The sequence below is a fragment of the Stenella coeruleoalba genome, assembly GCF_951394435.1.
Source record: "Stenella coeruleoalba genome assembly, chromosome: 5".
NCBI lineage: Eukaryota > Metazoa > Chordata > Mammalia > Artiodactyla > Delphinidae > Stenella > Stenella coeruleoalba.
In genome coordinates, this window is record NC_137150.1 from 131,081,076 (window position 1) to 131,099,880 (window position 18,805).

The 18,805-nt window shown below is 43.1% G+C and overlaps 1 protein-coding gene across 8 annotated transcripts in view; it reads right to left on the reverse strand.

Annotated features, from left to right (window-relative positions):
• Positions 1-18,805, reverse strand: part of TIAM1 (TIAM Rac1 associated GEF 1) — a 400,681-nt gene that overhangs the window by 134,884 nt on the left and 246,992 nt on the right. For all 8 annotated transcript variants that reach the window (XM_079923442.1, XM_079923436.1, XM_079923437.1 and 5 more), the window contains 2 exons: positions 11,578-11,755; positions 1,166-2,142 (listed from right to left, as the gene is read on the reverse strand). In XM_079923442.1, coding sequence (XP_079779568.1) covers positions 1,166-2,131 — 966 coding nt within the window. In that variant the 5' untranslated portion in view covers positions 2,132-2,142; positions 11,578-11,755. The remainder of the gene's footprint in view (positions 1-1,165; positions 2,143-11,577; positions 11,756-18,805) is intronic.

Sequence of the window (18,805 nt, forward strand, 5' to 3'; positions counted from 1 at the left end):
TGCACTGAAGCAAGACCAGAAGGTGAACACCATGCACTGCTGGCCAGGTCAGAGCACACCTGCCGTTTTCCAGCTGACCTCAGTGGTATTCGCTGGACACCCTGGTGGCCAATACACCTTTCAAGGCAAATGGGCCCAATCTGGATTCCGGATCTGAAGCACCACCTTGCAAACTACCAACCCATCCTCAACAGAAGCCAGGACTCCCAGAATTCCACTACAGGGAACTGCAGGACCAGAAAAGGACGGAGGCATATGCAGGATTACTTGACACGTTATTATCTCCACGTTAAGGGAACTGCAGGACCAGAAAAGGATGGAGGCATGCAGGATTACTTGACACGTTATTATCTCCACGTTAATTACCATTACTAATGAAGGTAACGGGACTTCCTTTCATAAGTAAGATACGTTTTAAATCTTTGAAAAATGTTTTCACACCCACTCTTTCATGCCCTGGACCCCGAAGTAGGTGAGTCGAGCATCTTTACCCCACTGTTCAGAAGAGCAACTAGAAGTCAGGGTTTGTCCAAGGTCAAAAACTAGCTGGCTGCAGCGTAGAACTGGAACCCACCCATGTTATTCCTTCCGCAACACCTCCCTCCAGAGAGAGGGCTGGCCGGCCTTGCAAGGAACAGGAAATTGAAATGGCTCCTGGTAAGGCAGTCAGCCTGCCAACCTCTGAGAGCAGCTGACAAATGACCAGAGCCCGCCCTGAATCAAAAACACCTCCTCCAACGAGCAGCCGACTAACCTCTTCCCACCTGTGGCGCTGAAGAAGTAAGTTCCCAGAGTCCACACCCCACCATCCCCATCTGTCCACGGATAGAACCACGTTAGGAAGGAAGCTCAGAAGGAGTGAGATGCCGCTGAAGAGCTGAGTTGGAGAGGCAGCTTCCCAATGTGAACTCATCAGCTTTATTCCCACTCTCATCACATCCCCGACACACATCTACGCTTACTCCTTAATCCCCACCCCTTCACCACAGAACTGCAAGAGGGGTGAAGCAGAAGAGCGCTGCATCTCCAGAGAAACGGCATCGGCTGCAGCACCCACCAGGCAAACAAAACCCGGCTAAAAGATGGGAATCGTGTAAGAGCAAACTCATGCACTTAAAGTCATGCATCATCTCCAAAATATTGAAACAGATTCCAGTCACTTTACCTGAGTTGTTTTTGCTCTTCTGCCTTGCATGCTGTTGTTATGGCTCATTTGTGGGTTGGTGGCACCTTCAGAAAGACAGTGAGATTTCCTACAGGGAAGTGTGTTATAATTACTGTACGGAAGAGCCTCTTCGGCAGCAGCTGGTGGCATCTTATGGTTCCCAAGATCAGGAATATCAGACACCAAATTCCGACAGTAGCCTGCAAATTTGCCCCTCCGCCCCCCGTCTGCCGTCACCCCGGAGGTTTTCTGGGGAGCATACAAATCCCCCAGTGAATTGGCACGTTGACAGGTACTGAGCTGCCGCGGACTCGCTGGGGCTTCCATCCCCCGAGTCTCCTCGCAATCTTTCTCTTCGGCAGAACCCAAGATCTCTTCGTTGCTTGTTAAATGTTCTTGGCTCAGATCAGAGAGTGAGAATTCCAGGCTGTCCTCCCGCCAGATGTCTGCAGATTTGGAGCGTTTCTTCTTAAAGCTCGCCGTCTCCGTGAAAGTGGGCCCATCGGATGTATAGGGATGCTGCCTCCTGCCTCCCTCCGCCAAGTACGTAGCGTCATCCCCGTAAAGCCGGCTCTCCTCCGAGTCTGGCATGCTCTGCACAGAGGCTGCTGCGAGGACAATGCTGCTGCCTACACTGGGACTGACAGAAGAATCCGTGTAAGACACGGGTCTCAAGCCCATATCCACTCGGTCCACCCAAATGGGGCTCCCGAAGTCCTCCAGGGTGCCTTCTTGGGAGAAGGGCTCCAAGCCATTTTCAGCCAGGGACTGGGGGATACTGGGAGTGCTGCTGGATCGGGTGGTCACTTCGGAGGTCCTGTGGATCACCTTCCCCGAGGAGGCGTGCCTGGTCCGCCGCACCTTGTGCGACAGGCGCAGGGAGCGCGACGTGTGTTTGCGCCCCAGGCTCGCATGCTTTTCTCCATAAAACTCATGCACTACATTTTGACTTTCTGCGTTTCCCATGGCTTTATGGTCTGTAGCAAAGAAAAAAAAAAAAGAGGGGATCATTGAGTCATCCAATGGGTATAGGCAGTTAACAGGAAGAGTTCAGCACACAGGGACGGCAGCCAGCTTGGCAGATAACAGCGCACCTATGTGCACCTGGCAGGTACTTGGACTTTTACGTGGTAGCAGGTGAGAACTAACATCATGTACTGAGATTACTCCTGCGGAGATATGAAATAAGAACATAAATAAGATCATTAGAGAATTACACTTGTCTCTGCCCGGAGGGTAGCTGCCCACCTGGCACAGCACAGGGCTGCTTTCATTGAGCTGGCAACCGTTGTCTTCTTCTACTTAAACTCTACAGGTGTATATTTAAAGCTCTATGCCTATCCATAAACTAAAAACTCTGAAAAGTACAAACCAAGGTGTCTGCCAAATGAGTAACTTCCTGTTTGAAATTACACATTTCAAAAAACCAAGCAAAACTCAGAGGTGCATTGGATAACCTCCCTCTCTCCCAATGGTTTTGTTTCATTCTGACTCCATCTACACTTCAAAATCAATCAAAAATGGAAAAGCTCAAGATGTAAGTCCAATCAACTCTTCCTAATAAATCGAACTCAAGAAGGAAAAGGGTTTTTACCTTAATTCCACAGCATTCTGAAAACCCTGATTGGGAGGTTCGGGTTGGGGCTGTGAAGTGGATAGGGAGAGGGAGATGGGCAAAATGAAATAGGAACCCCACTCTCTGCTTAGCAGCTAAACTAATGGGTTTATTTCTGGGAGCAAATCCAACCTGAGAACATTAATCTGGTACAGAGTGCCCTGCAAACAGAAATTCACATGATGAAATCACTAAATATCATTCAGCCTTTTGGGGCTACCCAGGTTAATTCAACTCCTTCCTTAACATTTTTCCAGTCTCTCTCATTGGTCTGAGGACTGTTACCCAGAGTGGAAAATAGAAAAATCCTCAAAGTTCAACATGTGTGACTCTCTTTAGCCTTATTCTCCTTGCTCAGCAATGAGGTTTCTCTAGACTAGTTAAGTGGTACACACTTAAGATACACACATGAAAATGGCCAGAAAGGAAAGAAGAAAAATAGAGTAGCTGGGCACATCCCTGAGCTGATTCTTCCAATCATCTACATAGTCGTTCATTCAGAAAATATATACTGAGCACCTACCACATTCTAGAAGCCAGAGATACAGCAGACAACAAAAGACACACATTCCCCACGCTCATGAAACTTATATTCTAGCCAGGGAAGGGATACAATAAACAAAAAAGTGAAAGGTACCAGAGGAAAACAGGAACAAATTTATTGTAACCATTACAGTTTGAAACACCCTGAAACATAATATACATTCACATTGATCCAGAACCACTCTATAATCCCACTGTTCAGTCTCAAAGGTGGCTGAAACTCCTATAAGCACATCTTCACTGAAATGAAATTTGTGGCAACAGGAAGGGAAAAACCTCCTCCATTGAATCTTCCGATGAGTTCAGAGGTAATTCATACAGACACCAGATGTGAAGCTATTCCCATACTGGACTATTCCCTACCAGGTCACACGTCGTATGATTCTGAGAGCGAAGTTTCCAAGAAAGAGAATCTTCCTTTTACTAGTAGCAAGCATACTTCAAAGCAATAAGTTCACGCCTCCCTGGCTGACGTCTTTAAGAAGCCAAGAAAAAACACAGAAACTCAACTTGGTGTAGGGAAAATGAAAAGATGCACTGTCCATGCATAACTTGTGTTATCTACATTCCTAAGAATATCATGTACTACATTTTTGCAAGTAAAATAAATAAGCATCTAAAGTAATGCTAAAGGCCATGACCAATTTCTCAGGGTTCTTGATTTTTGTTTTTAAGCGTACATTAAGATACCTGGATGTGTCTATGTATCTATATGTTTTGCCAATAAGTAATTAAAAGCTTAGAACAGGTGTTAGCCACAGTCCCATTTTAAGAATCACACAGATTTACAGTTAAAAGAAGGAAAGAATGATGGTGACAGAAACTGAGGTATAGAAAGGCAAAACTGTCACCTCAAATGTGCTAGGAGGTACCCTCCTCTACTGTACACATCAAAAGTTTGCAAATATAAATTCACAGGCATATGCTCAACAACAAATTTCTGGTTAGGCTTGTTTCTGCCAACAGAAAACTAATCAAGTTAAAAGCCTCAGGAGAGGTTTCCTAAAGGAAATGGCCCCAACCTTCAAGAATTACAGCACTCCCTGCATTGCTCTGACGGGTCTGTTATATTAATAGCATTTTTAGTAGCAAGATTCTTTTCAGCCAGCCAAGGTAGGAAAGAAGCCATTTTTATCTTTAGAACTAGAGTTTAGAGATGAATGCCAAATCTCTTAAATCCTACCGAGAAGAAATTCTCAGGGGATGATCTAAGCAGAGTCAGCAGGAAGTCTGAAGCAACTCAACTTAGCAGAAAAATGTTTCTAGGGACTGCTGAAACACCCCTTCATTTAAAAGCTTTTCCTGAAAGGTCAGTGAGAACCACGAAGGCCCACGTGGGGGACCCTGAAATAACATAAGCATGAAAAATTAAAACTGCTTACTGCATACAACAAACACAATCTCCTCTTTCAGGGACAACCCCCATCCCACGGGCAACCCCCAGAACATGGGTGAATTGAAAATCCTAACCCTTTTCACACACAAATGTAAAATGCCAGCTACTTTCAGCATCTTCATTTCTTCCTGCTCTCTCCTACTTAACCCTTATCATTTATTTTTATTACAAACAAAAAACTTGGTTTATATTTTACAGTTGCACAGGCTTTGTTTGTTCCTGTGAGTCTGGAAGCAACTCTGGGCAGAAAGTGGCTTTCACTTTTTCTGTAGCCTCTAGAGAGACTACAAGTGTTCTATGTGTGATGAGTAAATAAACGTTCATGCATTTTAGTAACAAAAGCAAAAAGTAGTCATCAGCACTTTACCAACATAATCATCACACAGTCACTAGGTAAGAGGGGAAGGATTAAGGGGGAGGAGAACAGGTTGAAATGCAAAAACTGGGCTAGAAACAGAAGAGCAGAGCGTCAGAATGAAGGTGCTCGACTGCAAGCTGGAAAATGTTACCATTTTTTAACTCATTACACTCGTTACTGATTTCCTTATGTAGAATGTTAGTGGCCCCAAATAGCTTGCACTTTCTGGGGGTAGTTAGTGGGAGGGATATTAAGCAGGAAGTAGTGCGCAAGACTGTAACATAGGAACAGTTCTCCGAATTCAAACCTCAAGTCTTACACTTTCTTTCCAATGGTCTAAGGTCTGGCTTCCTGGCCTGCCCCAGGGCCTTTGCTCATGCTCCATCCTCTGCCTGCAACCTCCAGTTTTCACAAATCTACATCTGGCTCACTCTTTCCAGTTTATTCCGATCTTGACTCAAATATCACCTTCTCAGAAAGGCCTTTCCTGGCGTCCCTATCAAAAGGACAACCCTCAGAACTCAACATTTCTTATCCCTCTTCTTTGATTTTTTCCCCCTCCTTAGCATTTATCATAATTGTAACAAAAAATGTGTTTCACTTACTTACCTTTTTTTTTTTTTTGGAGTATATTTGCTTTACAATGTTGTGTTAGTTTCTGCTGTACAACAAAGTGAATCAGCTGTATGTTATATATATATCCCCTCTTGAGCCTCCCTCCCATCCACCCCCATCCCACCCCTCCAGGTCATCAAAGAGCACCAAGCTGAGCTCCCTGTGCTATACAGCAGCTTCCCACTAGCTATCTATTTTACACATGGTAGTGTATATATGTCAATGCTACTCTCTCAGTTTGTCAAACCCTCCCCTTCCCCCTCTGCGTCCACAAGTCCATTCTCTTCATCTGCGTGTGGTACATATATACAATGGAAAATTACTCAGCCATAAAAAGGAATGAAATTGGGTGACTTGCAGTGATGTGGATGAACCTAGAGTCTGCCATACAGAGTGACGTAAGTCAGAAAGAGAAAAATATCATATATTAACACATATATATAGAATCTAGAAAAATGATACTGATGAACCTATTTGCAGGGCAGGAAAAGAGATACTTATCTTTTTTATTCTCTATCCTTCCCCACTAGAAACTAAGCCTCTGGGGTAGGACTGAAAGTTTGCTTGTCTTGTTTATTGCTGTATCTGCAGTGCCTAGAACACTGCCTGAAAGACAGTAGGTGCTCAGTGGAAAAATACTGCATGAATGAATGAATGAATGAATGACAAAATAATCTTTAATCTAGAATGTAAAAATTCAAACTCATGCAACTACAACAGAAAACAGATGAGAATGTTAGCACAATGTGAACTAGAGAAAACACACACTGGCCTTAAATATGCCAGCTCTTCTATATCAGAGTGCCTAGACAACACGCCGGTTTCCAGTCTGTGTGCTGTTCTCTAGGTCCCTCACTCCAGGCCACTGGGTTTGGGATCACCCTGATCCGTGAACTGAGTTGAGGGCTTCAGCTTGCCCTGCTTCACTGCACTCCCCAAACTTCAATTACCTGGGCAGCAAATTAAGGCCTTGCTCCTGTCTCATGTCACTTAATTCCCACATTCTTCCTCTTTTTGGAGCTATTCCCTCAGAAGTTTAGGAAAGGGGTTTGGAATCGAGAGGATACATCTCCTCGTTGTCAGGGTAGACAGTGCAGAACTGCTCAGCCTGAGATGATCCAGAGAAAATGGGGGCAAAGGAGACATAGTGACATGATGGGAAGGGGTCATCTGAAAGTAGATGATATCAGAAAATCAAGAGATTCTCAGGGCCAGAGACCAAGGACACTAGAGGGAGTGTGACTTTCCCATTCTTCCCAACACCATGATCTTTCTCTTTAAGTGAGGAGTTAAATTTTTCAAGTAATCATAGAAACTTCCTTTAAATCCCATCAAATTAAATACTACTATATAGCCGATTATGTTAGTTGTGTACCTAGACTAACTTTGTTGGACTTACAAACTGGACTTACGAATGCGCTCTCAGAATGGAACTCGTTCGTATGTAAGGGGCTTACTGTACTCATTGAAATAGTTAAAAGGTACCTTAAGGAACTTTATCAATAAGTACAGGCAGCACTATATACAATAGCCAAGACACAGAAGCAGCCTAAATGTCCATTCACAGGTGAATGGATAAAGAAGATGTATCTTTATCTATCTATCTATCTATACACACAAACACACATACACAATATGGAATATTACTCAGCCATAAAAAAGAATGAAATAATGCCACTTGCAGCAACATGAATGGACCTAGAGATTATCATACTAAATGAAGTAAATCAGACAGAGAAAGACAAATATCATACGATATCACTAAGGAATCTGAAAAAAAAGACACAAATGAACTTATTTACAAAATAGAAACAGACCCACGGACATAGAAAACAAACTTATAGTTACCAAAAGGGAAAGGGGGGAGGGATAAATTACGAGTTTGGGATTAACATATATACGCTACTATATATAAAATAGGTAACCAACAAGGACCAACTGTAAAGCACAAGGAACTATACTCAGTATTTTGTAATAACCTGTAACAGAAAAGAATGTGAAAAAGAATAGATATATATATGTATGTATAACTGAATCACTGTGCTGTACACCCAAAACTAACACAACATTGTAAATCAACTATACTTCAATTTTAAAAAAAGGAAAAAAAAAAGGTACAGTCATTAGAATGGTTTATACATACATCTGGTAGGTGGTCCTTTCTCAGGGACAGCTTTTATAAATTTATTAGCCTACTAAGCCTTATGTGATAAAATAATATAAAACTATTCACACACACTGGAAAAAATGTCACATTCCTGGCTTTGGTAGTTTACTGCAATTATGTACGATACAACCATTAGGGGAAACTAGGTTAAGGGTATACTTATTGTGTACGATTTCTATAATTATTTCAAAATAAAAAGTTAAAGCCTTAACTAACTGGAATATTCTGGTTAAATGAAATTTTTGTTTAAAAGTGAGGATTCTTCAACACGAAATGTTTTTGAATCCTCTTTTTCAACAAGTTAGGCAATAAAAAATAAGCATGTATTGAGCATTATCTAGTATAATATTATCAAGAAATACAAAGTAAACACAAAACAATGGTCTATAGTGAGACTAAATAGAGAAGTAGAGTTGATTAACTAGGGATTGGGCTTCTGTCTCTAACACAGTATGAACAAAACTGAAATGCTAATGTTGGTACCAGCTAAGATGAAGTTAAGACACCACAGCTGATCTTTCTCCCAATGATAAATACTAAAAACTCTGGACCAAAGGAAAAACCAACCACCCGAGGAATTCCAAAGAGTAAGCAAAAGCAGATGGATTGGGGGTGGGAGTCAAAACCTGAAGAAGCCACTCTAACAAGAGTGAGTTTCCCATTTTTGTTTTTATTACTTTACTCTTCCAACCTTGCATGGAGGGTGAGCACACAGTCCAGCTGTGGCACAGGCAGCAAAAACTCCCGAGACATACCCTGTCATTCTAGCCAAAGAAACTAAGAATAATGATCCCTGCAAGTCAAAGAGTGAGCGGGATCTCAGAGGAAAAAAGAGCTGGAGGAAACAAATCATCTAATGCTATGTACATCTACACAAGTCCCAGGCTCACCCCTCAAGTGCACATACCTGGGACTGACCCAAAGCAAGACAGCAAAGGCTTTGAGAACTGAATTATGATATAAACCACAGCCCACCTCCCAGTCTAGCTCCCAAGTGGCACCTGTGTGGAATAAACCTACAGCCTCAGAGCAAAGGCTTTGAAAACTGAACTGACATGAGAGTCACCACCCACAGGAGGTCAGACAGAACTTGCCATCTGAACCTAGCCAGGTTGATTACCCGCTAAAAAAGCAAAAAAGAAAATTCAACGTTCTCTAGATGATTTTCACAGGACCTAGATTCTCCCAACATAATACTCAAAATGTCCACAATGCATTCCAAAGAACCAGGAAAATCTAACCAGTTCTCAGGGGAAAGGACAGTCAATAGATGCCAACCCCAAGGTGACCCAGAGGTTGGAATTATCAAACTTTTAAAGCAACTTGTATAACTGTGTTCTCTGAGTAAAGGTAAACACTCTTGAAATAAATGAAAATTTTAATTGCTTGCAACATCTATGCAAGATCACCGTGAACATCAATTATTATACATGAGTGGAGAAGTACAACACAAATTAAAAAGAAAGGAAAAACCTGTATGGTCCAAGCTATAACGTAAGCTGAATTTTTCAATCATGCCAATGTGAGGTTTTCTTAGTACTGCATGAGAAAACATTCCAGTTAATAGAAAGCCACCCATGGTCAAAGTCTCTGGGCAGAGAGAACAAAGAAAAATACTCTACTAGTTTTAGTCAGAGGGAAAAAAGAGGGAGAGAAAGAAGAAGACACAAGGGGAACGAGAAATAACCTCATCACCTTGAGATCTAAGGAGGTTATAATAATATTTTTATGGTTTAGGATGTCTAATTCCCTAGATGAGACCAGAAGTTCAAGCAGTACTCCAAACAGATGACAGAATGCCCCACCCTTTAGCTGAAGAACAGGAATGTTCCACATGATCAAAGCCCAGCCTTGTGGGTCAGCCTGCCAGGGCTTGCCCTGTTCAGGAGTAGATCATCAAAAAGATAATTCTACTATTAGGGTCAAACATCTCTGGAGCAAAACTCTTCTTATTCTCAGCAAGTCAAAACTTACATTTGAGATGCACATCCAAGATATTGGCTTTGAGGAGATTAAAAATTTAAGAATGTTAACAATATTTTACTTTCTCTCTCTCCCTCTCCCCGCCACCACACACACAGGAAGACGGAGGGAAAGGGAGAGGAAAAAAGAGAAAGAGAGAGAGAGAGAGAGTGAGAGAGAGAGAGAAGGAATATACAGACGTATAAAATATTTTTAAGTTACTATCCTCGATAGAGTGATTATGGGCAATTTTAATTTTCAAAATTATACTTTGTTTATTGTATTTTCCAAAGTTACACTAAACCTGCAATTCATTTTAAGGAAAGAAAAAAAATAAATAAATGCTTTAAGTTCCTAGGTTTCTTGGATAATTGAAGAGAGTAAGGATGGGGGTACCACACTGACAGCTACAATTAAACAGCACCAAACCCAAACTTAAAACAGATGGCTCCAGAAAATTACCTAAGATAAAGAAAATACTATGGAGCTGGAATTTAATCACTCTTTCTCTATGTTCCAATGGCACTTTGCTCGACCTCCTCACATCGTGTCTGTGGCATGGTTATTTGCACACTGACACACTTGTCTGGCTTTGTATGTAGACCCCTCGCATTTTATTATAATCTCCCGGTGGCAGGGACCATGCCTTACTTGTTATTACACTGGCCATTTAAATAAATTAAAGTTTCCGTACAGCTCTTCTCAATGGAAATGCTCATCACTCAGATTGCCTATAATAAGGGTATTCCAAAAATATAAAATATTAGAGCCCATTAGTGGGCGCAAGATGACCCAACTTATATTCAAGTCAAAAGTTAACTATTAAAGCAAGGTTTCTCTTGCTGATAAGGGCACTGTGAAATCCAAGCATAAGGCATCTAATGATGTATATAAATTATGATTATTATTAATAAAATTTTTGACCCCTCCCGAGGTATTTAAAAACTTATTAAAATAAACGTAATGATTACCCTTCTATGACTTGAAAACAGACCTCCAAAACTGCAAAAGAAAGGATGAAATGTATTTATTTCAAAGTTAAATTTGAAGCAAAAATCACAGGACAACAGATTGCAAATTTAAAATTAGATTCTAGTGGGAGGGCTTGGTTTCAAGCCTGTTTTTTTCCTACTGGAGGCTGAGCCTGAAGACAGGATAGGGGGGTTGGGGGAAAAGAGCTAAGATTAAACTGAGACAAAGTTCTGAAAGTTTTTGCTAAATCTTTACAAACCCATGAAAAGCGTTTTGCCAAGTCACACACAAATACCCCTAACACAGGAGACTAAACAGGAAAGTTTTGCAACAAATAAAAGATGATCTTTGATTTAGAAATATTATTATTTTGACTGTATTTATTTTGCTTTTTAAAAGATTATCCAAACTAGAAACAAACTATATCATTGTTTTGAAGTAGGATTTTGAAGCTGGGATTGCCTTTTTCAAACACAATCCCATCTAAAGATGGCAAAGCTCGGGAATAAATGTAGAAGACCCTGAGGGCAATTCACAGGGGGAAAAAGACAGGTACCTGCTTTTGCTTTTTTCTTTTTTTTTTAGTTTTAATGCTAATACTTTGGACTTGTTAGATGGGTGTAACCTTAATCCAAAAAAAGTGACTCCAAATTCTTTCTTCCATAAGCTACATACAACACAGCAATGGCAATTCTGCTAAAATGTATCTGTCTCACCACCTCTGAGGCATCACCATTAATTCATGGGGATATACACAGGCTCAAATACACATACACAAACTTACCTTACAAGGCAACAGTGGTTCCCAGCCCAACTTGCCCCAAGAGCACTGTGGCATTTAGATATTGAGATTGGAAATGATGTCAGGATGAACAATGACCGGGGCTGGGAAACGTATTAGCACTGGCCCCTCGGGGTGGCCATCACAGTCTCATCTGAGTCTATGAGAATGTCTCCAAAACCTGGAGAGGACAGAAAAAGAGAAAGCAAATGGTTAGCCAGAACACAGGAGATAGGAATTTTCCATCGAGCCCATTTACGTCAAGTCTCCAACATCCATTTTGTGTGAAATACCACACAAATACCAAATTGAACAATGCCACATTTAGCTACAGGTATAAAATAACAGACATAATCAGATAAATCAATAAACACAAGCATATTTACAGTCACGGTAATAAAGAGCCTGACAAACTCAGTTATTTTATCATTTTAACCTAACTCTAAAGATGAAGGTATCACATAACAGAAACAGGTTACTGGGAAATGGTGTCCATGGTTCCCTCTTAAAGTTCAAAAAGTCACAACAGAGATGAATGAAAGGAAACAAGGGCATCTCAGTTATTCTCAAAGTAGAGCTATATTTACCAGAGAAGTTGAAGAAAATGCTAAAAGACAGTTAAACAAAAGACCAAATTCAGTACATCGACCTTCTCATCATATACATATTTTCAAAATAAGTTCCACAAACAAGCAGTATTAATGGTCTTTTTTTTCTAAAGCCTGCCTTCTGAGGTGAGACTGCAGATACTAAAGAAAGGAGAAAGCCCCGAGGGCTTCCTTGGGGTGGCTGCCCTCATTCCTCTCCTACGACCATTCCTCTGTGGGGCTGCCCACAGGTGGCACCTATTGCTGGTGGCTTCATCAAGGTGGGAACCCGAGGACTTTCCTGGTGACACAGAGATTAAGAATCCGACTGCTGGGCTTCCCTGGTGGCGCAGTGGTTGAGAGTCCGCCTGCCGATGCGGGGGACGCGGGTTCGTGCCCCGGTCCGGGAGGATCCCACGTGCCGCGGAGCGGCTGGGCCCGTGAGCCATGGCCGCTGAGCCTGCGCGTCCGGAGCCTATGCTCCGTGGCGGGAGGGGCCGCAGCAGTGAGAGGCCCACGTACCGCAAAAAAAAAAAAAAAGAATCCGTCTGCCAATGCGGGGGACACGGGTTCGAGCCCTGGTCCGGGAACATCCCACATGCCGCGGAGCAACTAATAAGCCCGTGCGCCACAATTACTAAGGCTGCACTCTAGAGCCCGCGAGCCACAACTACTGAACCCACGTGCCACAACTACTGAAGCCCGCGCGCCTAGAGCCCGTGCTCCGCAACAAGAGAAGCCACCGCAATGAGAAGTCCGTGCACTGCAACAAAGAGCAGCCCCCGCTCGCCGCAACTAGAGAGAGCCCACGGTCAGCAAGGAAGACCCAACGCAGCCAAAAATAAAGAAAGAAATAAAGGTGGGAACCCAAGATGACAAACAGCTTGCACAGGACCACGGAGAAAACTGCCTCCTGGTGTAGAAGGCTGCCACACCAAGACAGTAAATAAATAAATATATACATCCATAGAGAACAGCACAATAAGTGAAGTTACAGTTCTATCTTGGAAAACGTGCTATTTCGCCGTAAACTTGGTGACTCACGCTTGCCAGGAGAGGAGCAGAGCTCTCAGCAATACCCCATTATTACCCTACAATACATGTCCTTCCCATAATTCTCCCACTGCTGTCCTGTTCCCTCTCTTTCCCAGGCATCCTCCTTAAGCTGATCTCTGCAAAGTTTTAAATTTTCAAAGCGGTTCCTGAATTGCTTAGGAACTGGCAGAAATTAATAAGCAACAGCCCATTTATATTGAAATGGACTCATTACAGTACCAGCTGCCAATAATTTGCAAGGCTGGTTTCTTGCTGGCAAACCGGGCCTTGCAGGCGGCTGTCCTCCACCTGCACAACGGAGGCTGAAAATGCATTTTTTTTATACTTAAACAAAAAAAAAAGTCCATATTCTACTACCAGAATTAAAATGTTTCTCTGTTATATTCTTCTAACCCCTGGGCAGAAAAACTACATGGGGAAGAAAGTGAAAGTTACCAGGCATGGTTTATAAAACATGCAGGAAAACAAAACTGTTTATTTGCTATGATTTTTTTTTCTGATTTTGGTGGGAAAAAAATTTTTACCTGTGAGCCTGGCTGTGGAACTGACCCCTGATACAGATGGATGAAGAGACACATAGTTGTTCTTTGCAATCAGCAAATATGCTAAGGTTGCACATAGTTTGTTCTTTGCAATCAGCAAATATGCTAAGGTTGCAGTGTGTCATCAAGCACTCAGTATGTATCGAGCACTCACAGTGGGTTAAGTCCTCCACGGCCTTGTGAAGGTATATACCACGGCAACCCGAGAGCCACCAGGACTCCAGGTTTTCTTTAAGAGCTGCAAAGAATTCAACTTCGTCGGGAGGCAGCTAAGCACCAAACTCAGTGTTGGGAGTTCAAGCCTGGAGTCCCACTACAGGCGTCAAATCACAGCCTTGCCACTTACTTGCAAGGTGATTTGAGGCAAACTCTAAATGTCAATTTATTCCTCTACAAATGGGGATAAGAGTTCCTAAGCCATTCTGTTGATACAAGCATTAAATGAGATCATCTATGTTACCTAATTAGCTTAGCGCCTACCCCTTGGTCAGTTCTCAATAAATATCAGCGATTATTTCCACTATTATTCAACATTTGTAAATGGTAAGGAGGATGCTACAGAAGGGCCACTATCATGGGGGCTTCCTTAAAACATGGTACCTAACTCACTGAAACTGGGTCTATGTTCTAAGTTGAAACTGGTCGCCTTAAATGTGTTGTGAGACAATGGGGGAATTCATTAATCCAGCTGGAAGATGTGATTGACTCAATTAGCCACAGCCCCCGCACAGGCACAAACCTGACAAAATCTGGCAGGACCAGGATGGCCTGCATTACATTAAGATGACCCCTAGTGAAGTGAACGATAAATGTGCCGCGTTTCACAGTCTCACTCAGATTCGTCTCAACCCGTATAGTCAATTTCTGTGTCAGGTGTCAAATTACCAGTTTTCACAGGGAAGTGTGTGAGCTGGAGGAGGGGAAGGAATTACCAAAACTAATCCCAGACTTCAGATACCTCAAAAATAGACAGGGCTCAGGGGTCCCATCACTCCAACCCGACAGTCTCACGTGAGATGAAAATATGACAACTGTCAGAGATGCGGTGTCCACGGCAGTTAATCCATGGCTTTTCCTACAATGTCTGCCACACCAGAACTTTCTTTTTCACCTTTAGGAAACAGTCATAAGAGGCATCCTGTCACTTTTAAGTGTTTGCAAGTTCCAGGAATCAAAGTGTATAGAGAGGGCTTCCCTGGTGGCGCAGTGGTTGAGAGTCCGCCTGCCGATGCAGGGGACACGGGTTCGTGCCCCGGTCCGGGAAGATCCCACACGCCGCGGAGGGGCTGGGCTCGTGAGCCATGGCCGCTGAGCCTGCGCGTCCGGAGCCTGTGCTCCGCAACGGGAGAGGCCACAACAGTGAGAGGCCCGCGTACCGCAAAAACAAAACAAACAAAAAAAAAAACAAAAACAAAGTGTATAGAGAAAAGGATATTGTACTTGCCCTCAAAATACCTAAGTTCATATACCAGGCTCTATTACTTACTAACTTATGTGACCTTGGGTAAGTAAACTACCCATTCTGACACTTAGCAGGAAAAATAACGATGTGTAATATTATCTACTTTACTTAACACCTACCTGAAAAGGTTGTTATAAGACAGAAATTAGAGAATCAAAACAAAACACTATAAACTATATAGGACTACAAAAGTATGTTAATTCTTACGCTGTTCATGATGATTTAGTGCCCAAAAGTGTTTCATATTACTGAATTAATGAGAATCAGAAAGTTTTCCCCTTACCCTGAAACTTAAAGTGGTCTGGGAGTAGTAGTGTTGGATCTAAATCCTAAACACGTCAGAAATCCTTAATATTTTTATATGCAATAAGCACCAGAAGAATTTAGATTTTAGTATTCATATTTAGTCCAAAAATCAGCCTTGGATGAACAGACAGATGGATTAATCTAGGACACTGGAAATTTTTTAATGGTTCAGAAATTAAGGTTAAAGAAAAATTCATCAGTCATTTTCTTTACTTATGATTTTAACCATTATTATATTCAATAAAGGAGTCAGGGGACGTCCCTGGTGGCAGAGCGGTTGGGAATCTGCCTGCCAATGCAGGGGAAACGGGTTCAATCCCTGGTCTGGGAAGATCCCACATGCCGCTGAGCAACTAAGTCCGTGTGCCACAACTACTGAAGCCCGTGCGTCCTAGGGCCTGCGTGCCACAACTACTGAAGCCCACATGCTGCAACTACTGAAGCCCGCACACCTAGAGCCCATGCTCTGCAACAAGAGAAGCCAATGCAATGAGAAGCCCGTGCACTGCAACAAAGAGTAGCCCCTGTTGACCACAACTAGCGAAAGCCCGCGTGCAGCAATGAAGACCCAATGCAACCAAAAAAAAAAAAAAAGGACTCAGGAGTGACTTCCAAAGATACATTATCTAAAATAGAATAGGAGAAATTATTACTGGAATAATAAAAGGAATCCAAAGGTTAAGACAAAGTGAAGGAGGGCAGAATCAAGGTAACAACGCAGACCCTATCAATCTACCCAGCTGGCTCAGTTTGACAGCAAGCTTTTGGTACAGCCAACTCATACAGGGAAAACAGGGCAGTTGTAAAATTCACAATGTCCTAATCAATTGCTCAGAAGAAGGACAAACGTTCTAGGTACCAAGATCAGACAGGAATTTCCACCAGTGGTCCTTTGAGGCCACTGTGATACAACGAGCCACGTTTTTTGAACCACATCCTTTCACATGGGCTCAGCGACAAGTTTCATATGGCTGATTCTTGTCTTCATAATGGATTAAAGGAAAAAAATCACAGTTCAGGGACAGAAGGTCTGAAAAGGTATGATCCTGAGTGGTAGAGAGGCTGCTTACCCTCCAGGAAAATCTCTTTAAATACCTGCTTGCTCTCCAAAGAGTGCTGGGCTGAGGGGTGGTAAGCATGAGGGAGATGGAGCTCTCTGGCTCGATGCCCAAGGGTAGCTGGCTTGTGCTACCAGACGGCCATACCTCACCTGGCATAAAGGGACAGTTCCATCAGGGGTGAGCTTGTCTGGTTTGTGTAAAAACTGAGACTGTGGGCTTCCCTGGTGGTGCAGTGGTTGAGAGTCCGCCTGCCAATGCAGGGGACGTGGGTTTGTACCCCGGTCTGGGAGGATCCCACATGCCGTGGAGCGGCTGGGCCCGTGAGCCATGGCCGCTGAGCCTGCGCGTCCGGAGTCTGTGCTCCGCAACGGGAGAGGCCACAGCAGTGAGAGGCCCGCGTAACGCATAAAAAAAAAAGATGATCCCTCAACACAGATGAATGAGCTAGACAGGGCTTCCAAATTCCTATTCCCTAAAGCATGGATGAAATGGTTTTAGCCCAACCATGTTTTCCAAGGCAAGTAAAAACAGACGCCCAAATCAGCCAAACAAAATTCCTGAAAGTTCCCCTATCCAAAGACTGCCCTGATTTTGAGCAATGCAACTTCTCAGCATATCCAAATGCAACCCAAGGTAACTAAGTGAGGAAACGTTCATAGAATCGATATTCTTCAGCTAGCTAAGTCAGTCGAGAAATTTCTACTAAAATGATAACTTTAATTTTAGAACAGTGAATCTTTGGCAATACTTAACCAACAGGTTCATCTGGAACAGACACGACTGTATTTCATAGGAGTCAAGTCAGTGCATTTCAAAGTGAAGTAATATATTCTTCCCCCCACTCAGGGAGATGTACCATTTAAGGAATGCTTACTATCTGACTGGCATCATGTAAGTGGCTTTAGACCAAAATACTACTCTTTAGTTTCCCCAGGTTCTTGGTGTTTATTGTCTTGCAACTATACTTGGACACTGACAAATGCCAATGCATACAGCTCAACTCCAGCATTGCATCATTCACTGCAAAGTGTTTGGAAACCACCAGTCCCAAAGGGCAGTGTTACAGAGCTGCCATCAGATCTCCCAAACAGCCCCCGCTGCTTGGCTCTAAAAAGGGCTCAAAGGAGGCCCCAGCTTACTGAAATGGATTTCATGGGGTGTTTTTCAGGACAGACCACGAGAATCACATAATTTTTCAAAACTCTAAGCAGCATCACTCCTACTCAGAAGCCATGAAGCTACTGAACTCTTGAGAATTCCACCCACCATTCCAAGCGTAGTGACCATACGATGTGAGAGTTCAGCTCTGGGCTCCTGGATCAATTTCAAGTCTGAGTCACCTCGAAAACGCAAGCCCATGGCATTGTAAGAGAGAATGGAACAACTGATCTCAAAAGAAAATGGAAATGGAGCTGACTGCAGTTAACTTCTGATGCTGATGTCTGTTGTGGCTTAAGTTAACAGAGTTCCTAGTGAGAGAACTAGGGTATCCAGGTGCCCACAGAGGACAGTGGGAGGGGATGGTACTCTGCTGCAGCTGCTTCCATAACTCCTGTGAAACACAAGAGAGTGTATAATCTTTCAACTGCACTTCAGAATAATCTTCTCGAAAATATAACAATGTCTTAGTTTAGAAGAGATTTCAAAACATGATCACATTACCCAACAGCATCTTTTCCAGACTCGAGTCGCCCAGGAGTCTTCCCTTCAGCGGACCTGCTTCCCATCCCCACATCAGCTGCAGGAGCCTCACTGAGCTCAGGAAGGGCCTCATTTCCTGAGACACCACACAGAGTGGAGGAGGGCAGCTCCTCTTTCACTGTCAAAGACTGAAGCTCAAGGAGAGGAATTTGGTTCTCATTTCCTCTTGGCTATCCAAGGCTGAGGCTGAACCTGGAAGGCAGATAGGGGAGTCTCCATTCTAAAGGACACAGCCTTGGCCTTGTGTGAGCCCTGGAGAGGAAGGTATACCATAAAAGACGGGATACTCAGACCCTTAGAGGCCTGCCTCTAAGACTTTCTCCGGGCTCGCCCATGTGACCCAAAAGTAGGAAACGGCAGCTTGCAATTTCCATGATGGTCTCCAGCCCCTGCAACCTGGTCTTTCCCTTCACCTGTTCTCTCATCATGCAGCCAAGAAGGAAGTCCTTCAGCCTAAAATACAGTCAGGATGTCAAGGAGTCCTTTTCCCTCACCGGAAAGCAGAGCACGACTTGG